Source organism: Grampus griseus (genome assembly GCF_964374135.1).
Source record: "Grampus griseus genome assembly, chromosome: 3".
Lineage (NCBI taxonomy): Eukaryota > Metazoa > Chordata > Mammalia > Artiodactyla > Delphinidae > Grampus > Grampus griseus.
The window spans coordinates 123856285-123874933 of record NC_139019.1 but is presented as its reverse complement, the minus strand read 5'-3'; the positions used below and the strand labels follow the sequence as shown (position 1 = coordinate 123874933).

Here is an 18649-nt window from a genome sequence, read left to right as displayed (position 1 = left end):
TTCTCTTTTAGATCCCACATGTAAGTGATATCATGTAATATTTCTTTCTCTGTCTGACTTCACTTAGTATGCTATTCCATAGGTCCATCCATGTTGCTGAAAATTGCAGTATTTCATTCTTTTTATGGCTGATATTCCACTGCCTATATATACCACATCTTAAACCAGTCATCTGTTGATGAACACTTAGTTTGCTTCTATGTCTTGGCAATTGTAAATAGTGCTGCTATGAACATTGGGATGCATCTATCTTTTTGAATTAGGGTTTTCATCTTTTCTGGATATATGTCCAGGAGTGGATTTACTGGATCATATGGTAGTTCTATTTTTAGTTTTTAAGGAACCTGCATACTGTTGTCTGTAGCGGCTGTACCAATTTACATTCCAACCAACAGTGTACAAGGGTTCTCTTTTCTTCACATCCTTGCCGACGTTTGTGTTCTTTTTGATAATAGCCATCCTGGCTGGTGTGAGGTAATAATTCATCGTGGTTTTGATTTGCATTTCCCTAATAATTAGTGATGTGTTGAGCATCTTTTCATGTGCCTGTTGGCCATCTGTGTGTCTTCTTTGGAAAAATGTGTGCTTAGATCTTTTGCCCTTTTTTTGATTGAGTTTTTTTTTATATTGAGTTGTATGAGGTGTTTGTATGTTTTGGAAGTTAATCCCTTGTCAGTTGCATCGTTTGCAAATATTTTCTCCCAGTCCGTAGGTTGTCTTTTTGTTTTGTCGATGATTTCCTTTGCTGTGCAAAAGCTTTTAAGTTTGATTAGGTCTCATTTGATTTTTTTAAAATTTTATTTCTTTTCCTTGGAAGTCTAATCTAAGAAACTATTTCTACGATTTATGTCAGAAAATGTTTTGCCTATGTTCTCCTCTAGGAGTTTTATGGTGTCATGTCTTTGTGAGTTTATTTTTGTGTATGGTATGAGGGAATGTTCTAATTTCATTGATTTACATGTAGCTAAAGAGACAGATTCTTAACTATAACTGAGTTACAGCCTACAGGTCAAACTTGGCCCACCACCTGTTTTTATAAATACAGTTTTATTGGAACATAGCTATGCATATGAATTTACATAATGTAAATTCATTATATTAACACAACAGCAGCATTGAGTGGTTGTGACAGAGGTTGTTTATCCCACAAAGTCTATCTGGCTCTTTAGTGAAAAAGTTTTCTGACCTGTAGTCTATACAAGTGCTCTCTGTACTTGTTTCTGAAGCCTTGAGAGAGAGAGGGAGACTTCAGGTGAGTTCCTGACATGAAAAAATAAGGAGTTTGACAGTGGTACTTCTATGAAAACCCACATTCTGAAAGTGGAATCTGAAGTATAGTTATAGAGAAATGCATAAGTCTGTGGTAGTGACCAGGAAGAGGTGATAGAAATAGTCTGGCCTTCTTTAGGTCCATCTCAGGATCATTTGTCACTTCCCGGTTTAGAATTTTAGGGCTGGTTTGTGAAACGTCAGTAAGATGGGTCTGGTTTTCATTTACCTCCCATTCGGATGTCAAGATATAACTCAGGAAGCAACTCAAAAATCAGTTTACTTGATAGTTAATAAAGCTATTTTGTTGTGACCATTTTGACACAGATGACATTTTATATTTGCCTCCAGATTGTGTCTCCAAAATAAACAACTTTCAGTTGTTTTTTTTTTTAATCTCAAGTAATGTGTTCAACACATTCACACTCTTAACCCCAATCCCAGAGCCTCAGTCCATTCCCTGCTTTATTTTCCTTGATTCTCATTTCATCCCTGACCTCTGTCCCCCTCTTCACCCTTGACTTTGACTGGGTCCCTGGAATTTTCTCCATTCCTGTGTCTCATCCTGTTCTAGACCACCCTATCCTTCACCTCACCATATCCCTGAGCCATACTTTCTCCCTAGTGCTCAGAATTATTATCAAGGGTTGCTTAAGCCTTGAGTGTGAGAGAACATAGTCTTCTGTGCATATTACCTGATAATCATAATCAAAATAATAATGAGGAAGGCAGTACAGGGGGCTTGTTGTTGTTATCTCAATAAAATATTCAAAATGACATAAAGTGACTACTTCTCAAAAATCATATGTCTTGGCCAGGAAAATGGTATTTCTGGATTTCCTAGAAATAACCAAGAAGGAGATACAATCTCAGATGTTATAGTATCTGTAAACCCATTCTGTATGTCCTGGAATTACCAAAGAAAATAGCAACATTGTTTTCTCATTTTTTTTTTTTTTTCTAAAATGGCTCTGTGTTTTCCTGCTTGAAAAATGATTTACAAGTCTTCTTTCTTTTTTCTTAATGATAACATAAAAAGAAAAAAAAAACATAGGGAATGATTTATCTTCACTCAGTTAAAGAGGACAAAGATCATAAAATCCTACTATAATGGGCCTAGTGGCAACTTATCTAAAAGAAAAAGGGCAGAGGAATCAATACAAAATTAACTCCCCAAATCCAAGAAGGCCTGCCATTCCCAGCACAGTTCTAGAGCTGAGAACAACTAGAAGCATGGTGGATTCCCCACAGCTTCCTCCATCTACAGTGTGTTCAGCATTAGCCTGGAATCTGCAAGTGAACAATGTAACTAGATACTGTCACAGGACACCGGTAGCAAGGTTCTGAGCATGAGAGTGTTTCAGCACTGAGGCAGGAGCTTATACGTGTTCCATCTGCTATCTAGTGCTTATATTCTCTGGTGGATTTCTCATGTGTATTAGGTCGTTGTCTAGTTTAGTAGCCTCTAGCTATAATACATGTAGCTCTTGAGCACTTGACATAGGGCTTGGTAACTCTTGTTGCCTTGGTCTTCCCCCAGACTATGTATGGGTCCAAGGCCCTGATACAGGAAATTATGAATTATTGATTCATATCTGGTTTGGCTTTATATAGCTGTTGGCTGCCTGGGAACCCCTACATCCCCACCTCTCTTCTAGACATTCCTTCCCAGCCGTGACAGCAACTTGAATTTGAAGAAAGCATTCTCCATCCACCTATAGGCTTAGAAAAACAAAAAGGTAGAGTTCATTCAGCTTCTGCAAAAACAAGTTCCTATTTTCCAGGCAGTGACAAAGAAATCCCAGAAATGGCGTTCTGCGGGGTTTACTTTTATTGAACAAGCAGTTGGACAGACAGCATTGTGATCAGGAGGTTTCTACAGCACAGACTGGGTGAAGATGTCTCTGTGCCCTCAGATCACAGAATCTAGGACGAAAGAGATGGAAAAAACTGAAAGTCAGTGAGTCCATTCCCCCAACAGTTCTGTATTTTTTTCTATAGTAAATAAGACGAGCTCTGAAGAATTCTTTGTATATACAGATGGTGAAGGTAGGCAATTCAGAATTGGAATACACATTTTCCCTCATGGCTTTCACCAACTCTTTCATCATTTGACCTACAAGAGAAGATGGGTAGGTTAGATGTTAGAAACTCAAAGACATTGTAGAAATGCAGGCTATACATTTATGATGGTAATAACATAGTCAAAGAAATCCATAGATTCCTGCATTCTGCTAAGAATGCACAATTTCAAATCACTTTCACATTTTATTCCGTTGATTCAGTGAGTATTTATTGAGTATCTAGTATATACTACCTGTTGAGGTGGATACAAAAATGAACTCTGCTCTTGATTACATGAGACCGTCATGGTAATGAAAAAAGGAAGGTGTCATTCACCTCTTTTCACAAAGGAATAAATTAAACTTCAGAGAAGTTCACTGACTTGCCAAGATGTCACATTTGGTCAGGACTTAAGTCTAATTCCTCTAACAGTTAATGCTTTACTATTATAGTTTGTTTTAGGCCATGAGATTTTAATCAGCTGTCTTCCTGCCTGACTCATCCATGTAGTTGTATATTCTTGAAATCAACATTTAAAACATTAAATCAACGTTTAAATTTTTAAAAAAGGTAACTGCATCTTGTCTGCTGGTACTACCTGGAACACTAGCAGCATTATTATTCCAAACTCAAACCTCCACTTTAGTTCTCACATTAACCCCATCAGGCTTCCTTTGATTTGAGTTGGCAAGCTATGGTCTTGTTGAATCCTGGAAAATCTTTGTCATGGAATTGAGAATAGTCATTTATTCATCTCAGAAAATAGTACTGGTATTTTTCTTAACATAGGAATTTCCTTCCAGTGTAGCTAATCTTTATTTAATTGAGGTAATGCCTTTTCTAGAGCCCTTGGTTTTCAGAATCTCCTGACAACTAAAGGATGGTGGCAGAGCACAAGAAATGAAGTCAGGGCTACAGTGGACCCCGAACAAATACTGATTAACTTTGGTAAATTGCAGGATTTCTCCCAGGCTGATTTTCTGTAAAGTGGGAAAGATAATGATCCCTGCCCTAAATACAGATTTACTGTGAGGACGCAGAAGGAAAGAGCAGATAAAGCTCTATATTAAATTAATCTTAGTAGTTACTGGATAATGAAAAGTACCTCGTAGAATAGGAAGTAAAAGTAGGATTTTCAGTCTATTTTTCCAGGAAAGTTGTGACTGCCAGGCCTTTTATTCATTCTTGGGATTCCAGACTCTCTTAGAGAATCTTCTACAGAGGAACAAGGTTTAGGCAATAGTTTCCAGCCTCCAGGATTTACACCCATAATGGTTTTCAGAGCAGTCCTGAGCCATGACCCACCCATATCACCTTGGGGTATCCAATATCACATAATTGAATCATACAGCAGGAATTGAACCCATGCCCAGGACACCTCTTGCTCTAATGATTTGTTCCATCAGATAAAACCATAAATAATTCCTGTCATTAATAATGCCTGTTATATAACTCTAGCGAGAAAAAAAACACCCCAAAATGAAAGGAAGGAAGTTGCAAAACCTTTTGTTCTTAGCTCTGGCAAGATGCTTCATTATTTGAATAAATACATCTTATTAGTATTATTCTATGGCAGATTCCTCATAAAGTAGTTTGCATCATGTTGTCTACATGAGATTACAGCAAGGCATAGTCTAAGGTGTGGTCTATAAGACTTGCATAAAGATTATTTTTACCTCCCTGTTTGAGATGTACGTGACCAGGTATGTTTTTAAGATGGGGAGACAGGATATTCTGGCAATAAAATGAGAAGCAGACCACTAACAGTTTATATCTAATAAGATTAAGAAGATAGCCAACACAACATAGGGACTAGAGCAAAAGTTTAAAACCTCTCTTTATATATGTGTAATGCCCAGAGTAGATATATGACTTTTTTAACCCACATGAGAAAACAGTGAAGGTCTCCTGACTTCATTCCAGTACCCTGCCTCCTACCCTGCGTTCCAGCTGCCAGTGTGAAACCAGAAACACCTAGCTTATAGCTCTTGTTTTTCCACTTTCCCATATCAAGGCTCGCTGAGTTCTTCTGAATATGGTCTCATCTAGTATTGCTTAAGATCCTCACGTCTGGCAGAACTGTTTTTAATTCCATTATTGCCAAAGCTTTCTGTGCCAGTGGAATAGAGTAAAAACAGTTGTGAATAATAATAACTAGCTATCAAATCTTACTAAAATATTGTTTTATTAAAGATAAGTATATTTTAATACCAAATATAAATTTATTAAAATTATTTAAAAGAAATAAGCATTGTGCCAGGGTCTGTTTCTCTACATTCATACTTTAGGCTCCTAGGCCTGATAATAATAATAAATGCCATTGCTTTTTAAACACTGGGCCAAATGCTTAAAAGTATTTATTAAATATTTTCAATAACTCAGTGAGAGCTTTGGTTTACGTATTTATGTGATTTGCCAAAGGTCTCACATATGAAAAACATCAAAAACTCTGAACCCATATTTATCTGGTGACAAAAAGTTTTCTCTTATTTGAAAATTCCTAGTTTTTTCCCCAGGTCACATATCATCTTGCCTGAGGAAGAGATTCCTCAAATGCCATCACCAGGGAGAATGTTAAACTCAACACATTGGTCTTCCTTACCCTCGGGATATATGTTCCAAGATCCCCAGTGGATGCCTGAAACCACAGATAGCACCCAACCCCATATATACTATGCTTTTTTCCTATACATACATACCTCTGATAAAGTTTAATTTATAAATTAGGCACAGTTAGAGATTAACAACAACAATAATAAAATAAACAATTATAAAGTTATGTGAATGTGGTCCTCTCTCTCTCTCTCTCTCTCTCTCTCAAATATCTTATTGCACTGTACTCACCCCTTCTTGTGGTGATATGAGATAATACAGTGCCTGTGTGATGAGATTGAGGTGAATGACATAGGTACTGTGACATAGCATTAGGCTACCATTGACCTTCTGAATAGGTCACAAGGAGGATCATCTGCTTCAGGTAATCCATCAAACTATGACGATGTTGATGTCTGGATGACAGGAGCAGATAATGTCAATGGTTGGGAATCTTTGATAGCTTAAGGGTTTTTTTGCCAAAAACTTTTGGAAGGACATTGTAATCGGAAGGTGTCACTCTTTTTTTCTAACTCATCAAAGTGTTGCTGCAAAGGTTGTAATCCTTTGGTGATCATACGGGTGACTTTAATGCTGTGTTCCATCCAAGGATCGTATTCCATAATTTTTTCCTTTAATATCTGTGCAATTTGAAACACTTTGGCAAATTTTGGTAATGTTCACATTGCTGGTTCTGCTTCAATTTCTTCATCTTCCTCTCCCTCTGTAGATGACTCAGTAAGTTCTTCCAATTCCTCAGTCTTTAACACTTCTCAGTGGCCTTCAATATGTTCTTCCACTTCATCGAGCATGTCAGAATATCCTTCTCCGTCAACTTGTCTTGCCCTGTGAATGATTTTCCTAACTTCTCCATTGATCCCCAGGAAGCCTTTAAAATCATTCATGATTTCATACATTTTTCCAGCAGGCATTTACAGTTTCTAGGTCTAATTTATCCATTGCAGCTTCGAGGAATGTTATTGTGTCAGCAATAGTGAATGGTTTCCAGCAGTGCATTTTGTCCAGATTAGGGTCTGCATCAATTGCTGATCAAATGTAATCAAATACCAGGCGGGTGTATGTGACCTTGACAAATTGAATGATGCCCTGGTCAAGGGGCTGAAGTCATGAGGTTATATATAGAAGCAAAAATACAACCTTGAAATTTTCATTTTCATAGCAAATAGATTCAGGATGGTCAGGTGCATTGTCTGTTATTAGGAGGACTTTAAATTCCAAGCCTTCCTCTTCCAAGTATTTTTTCACTTCTGGGTTGAAGCATTGGTGGTATCATTCCATAAACAAGATGGCTGTCACCCATGCTTTCTGATTATGGTATCAGAACACAGGCAGATAATTTTTGTTTTTGAGAGCAAGTGGGTTCTTCACTCTGTATACTATGCCTGGCTTAATCATATGCCCTGTGGTATGTACCAGAGTTAATCTGGCTTTCCATGTTTTATGCCTTGGTGCCTCCTTTGCACTTTTATGAATGCAGGTTCTGTTGGGTATCTTCTTTCAGAGGAGCCTCATTGTAATTGAAGACTTGTTTTGTATGACATCCTTTCTCTTTAATCAACCTTTTCAACTGTCAGAAATGTGGCACAGCTTCTTCACTGGCAGACGCAGCCACTCCAGTAATTTTTATATTTTTCAGTCCAAATCTATTCCTGAATCTCTGTAACCATACTTTACTTGTAGTAAATGGCTTGGTGTCACTGATTTCACGGCATCCCTTGCTGAAGTCTTGGTAGAGGCTTGATGCTTTCTGGCCCAGCACCTTGCCACCAGTCAGAACACATTTTCTATTCATGTCTTCCACCCACAAATCTAATGCCTTTTCCATCTTAACTAAGCACTTATCACACAATGTGGCTGTAACTTGTGCACTTTGAGGTGGAGCAGCAAAACTAACAAATTTCTTTTTCCTTCTTCACAATTTCGTGGATAGAAGATTCATTCTTACCAAAGGTCTGAGCACCTCAGCACACAATATTTTTTTTCCCCCTTATTAAGGTGAGAACTTTTACTTTGCACATAGAAGAAGAACTTTTGGGCTTTTCTTTGGCATATACAAATTGCCAGTGTCACTACTCTTGCACTCTGGGGGCATTATTCCTTCAAATAAGGGTTATTTGAACAAAAGACTGTGATGTCATGACCGTTGATCTGATAACCTAGATGGCTAGTAAGTGACTAAGAGGTGGGCTATGCTGGAAAAAGGTGAGATGGAGCAGGACGGTACAGGATCTCATCATGCTACTCAGAACAGCACATAATTTAAAACTTGTGAGTTGTTTATTTTTGGAATTTTCCATTTAGTATTTTTGGACCTTGGGTAACTACAACCATGGAAAGCAAAACCTCAGATAAGGTGAAAGTACTATAATGTGTGTCATAACATCCTTGTAGGGATTTAAATGAAAAAGGCAACTTTTCATGTTGGTAAACAGCTTAATGCAAAGTATTGATACGAGGATATAAGGTTTAAGTCCACTTCTTTCAGTATCTGACCTCGCTTGGTCTCTGTCTCATCTTTGTATTGCAGATCACAGAAAATAAAATCAACTCTGCAGAAGTGTTACATTATGTACATTCCTCATAGTCTGTCATTGATCCCAGTAAACTGTAAACATTTAAAAATGTTAACTACTATATTTTTATTTCCACATATTTCAGTAATCACTTATCTTCACAACGAAGATTTGACCAATTCTGGGGTTATCTAACCTAGTATCATTTCCCTGGCCAGAGAACTGTCCATCACTCAGTTCAAGAGAACAGAAGCAGAACCACCTGGTTCTGACACTGTAATCATGAACACCGGTGTACTTACAGATGCTGGCATGCTGAGAGGTGTTGTTTCTGGGTTGCTCTCCTCACACCTTCCTTCACTGCGTATGCGTATATTAGTTTGGCGTATTCTAAAACAGAAGAGGAAGTTTCAAAGATGGGAAAAGTCAAAGTTATAATGAAAAAAAAAGACAAAACACAACCAAGGATCAATATGACATTTGGGCATCAAACCAGAACTGAAATTAGGGGTAGGGGCCGGGATCTGCATTCAACTATTTTCCAGTAGGCATCATTCAGGTTTATTCTCTCTCTCCTGATTGAGCCCCAGATTTGTGCTCCAGGCCTGGATCTATTTCATCACATTTCATTCTCCTGTACACTATACAGTCATGGAATTGTTGAATGTCAGAAATAAACTTGGAGATCATCTAGAGCAAAAGCCATTATTTTATAGATGGGAAAACCGGATCCCAGAGAAAAGTTTGACTTTATTGGATACCTATAATGTGACTTGGAGATTATAAAATAGAATATATTTTGTAAAATGTACTTTATATAAATATATATAAATTCTATATGTATGTTATAAAATATAACAATATATGATCATAGAGTATGAATTTTATATCAATAGTTGGAAAGAATCTTAAAAGATGAATTTTAATGCCTTTCTCGTAAGAAATATTATATAGCAAACATCTACTTGTTTGCTCTGGTGATAGGAAACTCACTGTCTATCAAGACAGTTCATTTTGTCTTTGAACATTGTGCAAGTTGAAACTGCTTCCCTATAACTTCCTCTAAGACCATGGAAACCAATAATGTTCCATCTTGCCTGGGTTAGCCTGAATCTTCTCTTCCTAATGTATACTCACAGTTCTTTAGCTAAACAAGCCTTTATCAATATTTTTATTATGGGCATTTCTGTAATTTCTGAAGCTCCCTTGAGTAAACTTACTGTGGGTTTATACAGTGAATGGAATGCTTGTAGAGCACTGGATGGATAACTTAGGGCCTGACATTTACAATAAAGAGAAGTTGAAGGATTTCTGGGGTGAAAATAAGACATATATAGCAACAGATTCATGAATGGTTGTACTCATTCCTTAAACATTTAAGACATTTAAGAATTAAGATTCCTTAATTATTAAAACTCTGTAAGATCCATGGATAGATCTCAAGAGATTTATGTGCCCACAGATATTATGCATACAGATTTTTAATGTTTCAGCATTTTCTTTTCCTTTGTGGAAAGAGGTAACTTTCTCTATATTATCAAAGGAATCTTTGCTCCCCAAATGTTTAAGGAACTACTGCCTTGGATATAACAGTAGTGTAGTGGAGAGAAAAGAAAACTGTGTTTAGACCCAAATCAACAAGATTAAAATCCAGTCTGATCTACTTCCTAGCTTTGTCATTTTAAACAAATTACCTGGACTCTGAGCCTCAGATTAACCATCTGTGCAATGAAGATGATACCACTCTGTAGTGAGCAGTGAGGATTCAGTGAAACTGTGAATATGAAAGTGACTGACTTACAGATATAACACATAAAGCACTCATATTCAGATTTTAGTCTATGTATATGAACTGCAGAATGGCTCTTGCTTTTGTGAGTGAGTTGATTTAAAAGGAAATAAATGTAAATTCAGATATTTTCCTGGGATTGAAAAGCAGGATATCAGTCCCATCCTCAAATTCTGGGCCTTGCTTACAGTGTTCTAAGAAGGAGAGAATGAACATATATGGACTGCAATGTAAGTCTGAGGTGGGGTGGGGTAGAAAAGTCAAGATTTGCCACCATGCCCTTATTTAAAGCTGGTCAAATGAAGGCTGGGAACAGGTGAAGAATGTGAATGGAGGTGAGAGTAAATAGCATTCGAGCAGAAAAGCAACAACAAATCTACAACCAATAATTAAAGTATTAAAACAAATTCCTTGTATTTAACTAAAATAAAAATCGCTATTCTTCTCAATAATCCTGTGAAGTCAGCTGGCCCAGAGAACTATCTCAAGTTTTCCAGGGAAGAAAGTGAATCTCAGGATGAGATAATATGCCTGCAGATAGATTGTGATAAATTGAGAATAGGTCTGCCGGTTGCTCCAGTGTGCTTTCTTCTGCACGATAGCACTTCCTGCTCCAAGAAGACTTGGAGAGGATGGGAAATCTGTGACTATCAGGTAGTCATAAGGCCATTAGAGATTAGAGGCTGGGCTGACTCTGTATCGCAATGATTTTCAACTTTTTTCTCTTTACACGAAGGGTAGATGATGTTCACGCTCCCATGAGTGCACATGGGCTTAGATTTTCTCTAATTATTGTAACCCCACCACTTTTTCCTTTCTCTTCCACTCAGTAAACTATATGAACAGTTTTATTAAAGGGATAACCTTAAATCCTCTCTATTTTATGCATGAATAAGATCATTCACAACATTTGAATTTTAACTGCTACGATTAGTAAATTGTTTGCAACACACCTCACATTCATATCAGTACACTGCTGTGGGTCAGCACTGTCATCAAGAGCCTCTACACTGGAAGATGGACTCATTGGACTTGTATACTTACAGATTTTCATGACAGAGCCTGCAAGGATTGCCGTATGTCTGGCCATCATCACCACAGACAGGCTGTAAATCCACTGGACAAAGGTAACCCATCCTGGGTAATACTCGGTAGTGTTTGCACATCTCAGAGTTCTGAACAAGCAAAACATAAAGTACATTTGCTCAATGGCACTCAAGAGATATGAGCTTGGGGAAAACCTCTTGATTTCCTCAATCATGTATGAATAAATGGTTAGTAAAGGAACTGTAACATAGGTTATACAAACTCACATATTCGTTTCACACCACTGTTAGGTAGATTTAACCTCCTAGATTTGGCTTCTTTTTACTAGGGAAGTTAAGTAGCTAAACCAAGATACAAGGAAAAACAAAGCAATAAGAAAACAGAAATCCTACATGATACTGGGCACAGATAAACTGAGGTATGCCCATAGGACAAAAACTACCATGCAAGAAATAATATCCCTTTTTTTTTTCTTAAATGAAGACACTGGTTATATACAATCTAGAAAGGAGAGACTCAGAGGTAAATGCTGGGTAACCATATGGGTTTTTGAGTCCCAGCTCTGCCACTAATTAGAGAAGTGATTTATCTGACTTCTCTGAGCCTTAGTTTCTCATCTGAAAAACATAAATAATTATAGCTCTTGCCTCATTTGTTTTAGGGAATCAAATCAGATAATGCATTTATATGCATACATAATACAGTGTTTGGCACACACTAAGTGCTCAGTATATGTTAGTTGTCAGTATGTTTCCCAAGGTGAAAAATACATAGATTTTTCATGTAGAAGAAGGAAGATTATTTGTTGTTGCTAGTCTTTTGGAAGTGTGAGTTTAATAATGATGATGATGATAATAATAATAACAACAACTTTATTAATCTTAAAGTAGGACCAAAGGGAAAAAAACACAGAGAAATTTTAAAAATAGGATTATGAAAGACTAAAATTCAGTGGTGTCAATAATTACATTAAATATTAATAGGACCAAGTACTTCAGTTAAAGAACAGACATTATCAGACTGGAGAAACAAAATGACTCAACTTATAATATTTACAAGAAGTATACTTTATATCTTTTTTTAATAATAACTATTTTTAACATCTTTATTGGAGTATAATTGCTTTACAATGGTGTGTTAGTTTCTGCTATATAACAAAGTGAATCAGCTATACTTATATGTATATCTCCATTTCTCCTCCCTCTGCATCTCCCTCCCACCCTCCCTATCTCACCCCTCTAGGTGGTTGCAAAGCACCGAGCTGATCTCCCTGTGCTATGTGGCTGCTTCCCACTAGCTATCTATTTTACATTTGGTAGTGTATATATGTCCATGCCACACTCTCACTTCGTCCCAGCTTACCCTTCCCCCTCCCCGTGTCCTCAAGTCCATTCTCTACGTCTGCGTCTTTATTCCTGTCCCTCCCCTAGGTTCTTCAGAACCTTTTTTTTTTACATTCCATATATATGTGTATATGTGTTAGCATACAGTATTTGCTTTTCCCTTTCTGACTTACTTCACTCTGTATGACAGACTCTAGGTCCATCCACCTCACTACAAATAACTCAATTTCATTTCTTTTTATGGCTGAGTAATATTCCAATGTATATATGTGCCACATCTTTATGCATTCATCTGTCAATGGGCACTTAGGTTGCTCCATGTCCTGGCTATTGTAAATAGAGCTGCAATGAACATAGTGGTACATGACTCTTTTTGAATTATGGTTTTCTCGGGGTATATGCCCAGTAGTGGGATTGCTGGGTCATATGGTAGTGCTATTTTTAGTTTTTTAAGGAACCTCCATACTGTTCTCCATAGTGGCTGTATCAATTTACATTCCCACCAACAGTGCAAGAGGGTTCCCTTTTCTCCACACCCTCTCCAGCATTTATTATTTGTAGATATTTTGATGATGGCCATTCTGATCGGTGTGAGGTGATACCTCATTGTAGTTTTGATTTGCATTTCTCTAATGATTCTTTAACTATATCTTTATATTTCAACCAGTAGGTTAAAAGTAAAAGGATGGAAAATATATACATGCAAACACTCATCATACAAAAGGTGGTATATCTATATTAATATCCCACAAAGTAGAATTTAGGACAAGAAGTAATAGCAGAGATAAAGAAGAGAATTTCTAATTATAAAATAATAAGTTCAGTAATTAACAATCCCAAACATTTATGTACCTATAGTTTCAAAATATCTGAGGCAAAAATTGACTGACTGAGGGAGAAATAGGCAAATTTGCAAACATAAATGGAAATATTAACATACTTCTTTTTATAACTGATACCCCAGACAAAAAATATTAATGTATAATATTTGAAAAACAAAATTAACCAGCTTGACCTAAATGACATTTATAGACCTCTGTATCTGACAGCTGCAGACTATACATTCCTTTCAAGTGGACATGAAGTTGTTGCCAAAATAGACCATATTCTGGGTCATTAAGCCAGTGTTGATAAATTTCAAAATTGAAGTCATAAAATGTAAGTTTTAGGATCACAGTGGAATAATTATAGTAATAAATACGATAGCTATAAAATTCCTCAGTATTTAGAAATTAAGCAACACACTTCTAAAGAACTCATGACTCTAATCATAATGGAATGTAGAAGTGTTTTGAACTGAATGATAATGAAAATACAAAATATCAAAACTCAGTAGCTAACTCAGTGATTTGAAGGAGAGTTTTAAGTAAGTAAATACATAAAAAGTTTTAAAATCAATAAACCTCCATTTCAAGAAACTAGCAAATAATAAGCAAATTAAGCTCAGAGGAAATAGAAGAAAACAAATAATAAAGAAAAGAAATTTATGAAATAGAAAACAGAACAAAGCCAAACATTGGTTGTGTGAAAAGATTAATAAATCGATAAACTATTTACAAAATTGACAAAATGCAAGAAACACACATTAGCAATATTAAAAATAAAAAGTGGTACACTATATAAATATAGATATTAAAAGGATAATGTGGAAATGTTATTAATAACTGTGTGCCAATAAATTTGACCACTTAGATGGAATTAACAAATTCCTTGAAAACCACTTTCTGAGAAGAAATAGAAAATGTAATAGTAGTCTGTTGATAATTATTTCAGAGGCATAAAGAAGTATTTTCTAATTTGTTTTGTTAAATAATTCAAACATCTAAAGGGACTGTTTTAGACTCTGGTGAGTTCCTTATCAATAGAGATAATTCAGGGAGAGTTTAGACAAGCCCCTTCTAAGAATCACTGGTAAAGGTAGCACTGAACCAGGTATATCCTTAGTATTTTTCAGGTATCTGCTGCCCCAAGATTGAACTACTAAAATAAAGGATTATAAAGAAGCAACAAAGACAGAATTATGCTTCTCTTTTCTTACATAGCACATCAACTCTGAACAAATTCTCCACCTCCAAAACAGACCTAGGATTCATCCACTTCTCATGACCTCCACCACTACCACCATAGTATAAACCAGCCTCTGTGGATTACTGCTGTGGCTAACTAGCTGTCTAGCTTTTTCTCTTGTCCTTCTGCAGTGTATTTTCAATTCAGCAGGCAGAGGCATTCTTTCAAAACATAAATCACATCACGTCACTGCTCTTTTCAAAACCTTCATTCAGAATAATCGCTAACGCCTTTAAAATGATCTACAAAATCCTACATAAGATGGCCTCCTGTTACTTTAATGATTGCCTCCTTTATAACTGTCTCTGTGGTCACTCTGTCAACTGTACTGGGCTCCTTGCTGTACTGTGATCCCTGCCTCAAGGCTTTGCTGTTCCTCTTCTTGGAATGTTCTCCCCTCACTTACATGTATGGAATTGATCCCTTTAGGAGGTGCAAATGTCACCTTCTCAGAGAGCTCTTTCCTGTACAAGCTACTTAAAATTGTATCCCAGCATTTACTATAGCATTTTTCTACTTTATTTCCCCCTTGCTATTACATTTTATTTATTCGCATCATCTATGATCTGTGTTCTTCCAGTATAAACTCCATAAGTGTAGAGAGTTGTATCTGTTTTGTTTATGGCTATTGTTCTCATATGCACAGTAATGCTTGGAAAATAGTAGGTGCTTAATAATTATTTGTAGAATGCATAAATGATAGCTAAATAAATGACAAAATGAATAATGAATGTTGTTTTCTTCCCCAAGAGAAAGCTCAGCTCAAAACCAGGTTATTCAGGAGGAAGCATGATCGGGTTTCTGGTCTGCTGGTGATATCTTATTTCTTGATCTGGTGTTAATATCACAGATATGATCACTTAGTAATAGCTGTACACTTATGATATATACACTTTTTCTATATGACTATTATACTTCAGTAAAATGTTTTTTTTTAAATAACACATTTTGGGAGGGATAAATTGGGAGATTGGGATTGACATATACACACTACTATATATAAAATAGATAACTAATAAGAACCTGCTGTATAGCACAGGGAACTCTACTCACTACTCTGTAATGGCCTATATGGGAAAAGAATCTAAAAACAAAGAGTGGATATATGTATAACTCGTTCACTTTGCCGCATACCTGAAACTAATACAACATTGTAAATCAACTATACTCCAATAAAAATCTGAAAAAAAAACAGATTTTATTATTCACAAGAGCCAAGAGACACACACACACACACACACACACAGACAATGGACTATTATTCAGTCATGAGAAAAGGAAATCCTTCCATTAGTGACAACTTGGATGAATCCTGAGGGCACTGTGCTAAGTTAAATAAGTCAGACAAAGAAAGTCAAATACTGTATGACATCACTTATATGTGGAATCTAAAAAAGCTGAACTCATAGAAACAGAGAATAGAAGGGTCGTTAACCAGGGGATGGTACTGGAGAAAATGGGAGACATTGGTCAAAGGGTACAAGCTTTTAGTTAAAAGATAAGTTCTGGGGCTCTAATATATGGTATGGTGATTATAGCTAATAATACTGTGTTATATACTCAAAGTTGGTGAGTAGATCTTAAATATTCTCACCACAAAAAAGGAATGGTAATTATGTGAGGTGATGGAGGTGTTAGCTAACACTATAATGGTAATCATTTTACATTCTTTAAGTCTATCAAATCAATGTGTTGTACACAAATTTACATAATGTTTTATGTCAACTATAGCTTAATAAAGCTGGGGGGAAAATAGCAGATTTTGTGAACAGCTCTTCTCCATGCTTAGGGATCCCTAGTATAGTGCCTAATTTACTAGAAATATGTAATTACTATGTATTTCACTAGTGTAACTCATCTATTATTCTACTTGATTTGGGAAAATAATTAGATAAAATTCATGTTTGATACCTTTCTTTCTTCTTTTTTTGGGTCATCAGATTAGGTGCTAAAGTCTCCCTTCTAGGACCCAATTCAAGATTGCACTTTGTGAATGAATATACTTCATGCTCTCATATCTTCTTTACTTCTTTCTACTCCTGACCTTGGCAAAGCTCTAAAAAAGCAATCCCATTAGGCTCAATGTAAATATAATAAGTATAAAATTACATATTTATATTTACATACGTATATAATCAGTATAAGTAAGTTCAGCATCGCATTCCAGGCTGTTGGGAAAAGGACTTGGTTTGGACGGGGAGTGGGAGGAAGTTGGGTGAAGAGCCTTTCTGGTCTGCTGAAAGAGTATTTCTTCTTGTTTGAAATTGCTAAAATAGATATTTTAAAACTTGAAAAAAAGTGATCAATATTAGAAATAGAATAGATATCCAGTAGAGATCATTGGAAGTTGTACAATAGTCTTTTCTCAAAGCTATTCATCTACCAAAATGCATAATTCCCAACATGCTTTTCAAAAATGAACATTACTATTAATGTTTCATTTTGTGTAGTCAGTATAGAACTAATGAAAAGTTGCCTCATTAATGGGAAAACTTTCCTGGGGAAATTTCACTATTTCACTTTTCTAATTGAAGTCCATAGATGGATTAGAAGAGATTGTGCTGTTGTCATATTCTATGTGCTGCTATCATAAAGCATTGAACCTTATTTTTAAAACCCCCAATTGAATACAAGATGGCACTAGAATGCCAAGTCAAGAATTTATCATCTGGAGCTCCAAGCTTTTGATACTTCTTTTTCTTGTGTGTAATTTTGGCATCTATTTGCTTAATTGTTTTAAAACTTCAGAAAAAAAATCCACTTGATAATAACAATAATTTTACAATTACCACTGTTCCTGCAAATGTGTGGTAATTGCATCAGAGTTGCTCTTAGGGCATTGAATTCCATGCTGTTGCTTTGAAGTTCTGGCCGTGTCTTTCTTGTTTATCATTATATCCACAACGACTGGGACAGAGTAGGCATTCCATAAGTATTTGTTGAATGAATCAATCTTGCAACCAATCATCCAAATTTAAGTATAAGCACATCTAACATATATTACCTCTTTTCCATTGTTCTTTTCAACTGTGTTTGTCATGTAGTCCTGCTCTTTCGTTTTTCTTTTGGCTGCTTCCCTTCCCCTTGAAGAAAAACATGAGAAGAAACGCTTCAACTAAAGTGAACAAACACCTCAGGTGTGCTTTAAAAATAATTGTCATTTTCTCAAGCTGATGAGAAATGATTCTTTCCTTTAAGACTCACAACTAAAGGCCCATTTTTGAAAAATAACTCACAGTTTTTCCTTACACATAGCACATATGTTGCCATGTGTCCTGCCATCTGGACCCTGGACAGGGTCACTTTCTTGGGTGCAAGTAAGTTGTCCATTTTCCATTTGACTTCTAAACTGATCACATACATCCTGAAAAGAAGGAAGGATTACATTGGAAATGGCTATTTTCACATAGTATTTGAGCTTGAAAATTGGAAGATTTTGACTCAGGAGTTGGGCAGCCACTTAACCTTGCTGTGGGAGGCTCTATAACGGACCACAAAGGTGTCCAAGTTATAATTCCTGGAACCTGAAAATATGTAGCCTCACATGGCAAGCAGGAATTAAAGTTGAAGATGGAATTCAGGTTGCTAACCAGGTGACCTTAGAATGGAGAGATTATCCTGGATTATCTGGGTGGGCCCAGGGTAATCACAAAGATTCCTATGAGTGAAATAGGAAGGCAGGAAAATCAGTGTCAGAATGATGCAGCTTAAAAAAAAAAATCAGCTGGCCTCTGCTGATTTTAAAGATGGCCACAAGCCAAGGAATGCAGGCACTTCTAGAAATTTTTTAAAAAGGCAAAGAAATAGATCTTCCCCAGAACCTCAAAAAAGGAAAGCAGCCCTACTGACACCTCGGCTGTAACACAGTGAGACCCATTTAGGACTTCTGAACTCCAGAAATGTATGATGATGAATTTGGGTTGCTTTACCACTGTTGGTAGTAA

General features: G+C 36.3%; 1 protein-coding gene across 1 annotated transcript in view; it reads right to left on the bottom strand.

Moving 5' to 3' along the window:
* Positions 1-3283: 3283 nt before the first annotated feature.
* The window catches only part of SPINK5 (serine peptidase inhibitor Kazal type 5), a gene marked incomplete at its 5' end in the record, with an annotated part of 69330 nt that continues 53964 nt past the window's right edge, over positions 3284-18649 (bottom strand). The window contains 5 exons of the mRNA XM_082650338.1: positions 3284-3385; positions 8762-8849; positions 11293-11423; positions 17710-17788; positions 17942-18069. Of these exons, the coding sequence (XP_082506464.1) occupies positions 3377-3385; positions 8762-8849; positions 11293-11423; positions 17710-17788; positions 17942-18069 (435 nt within the window). The 3' untranslated portion in view covers positions 3284-3376. The remainder of the gene's footprint in view (positions 3386-8761; positions 8850-11292; positions 11424-17709; positions 17789-17941; positions 18070-18649) is intronic.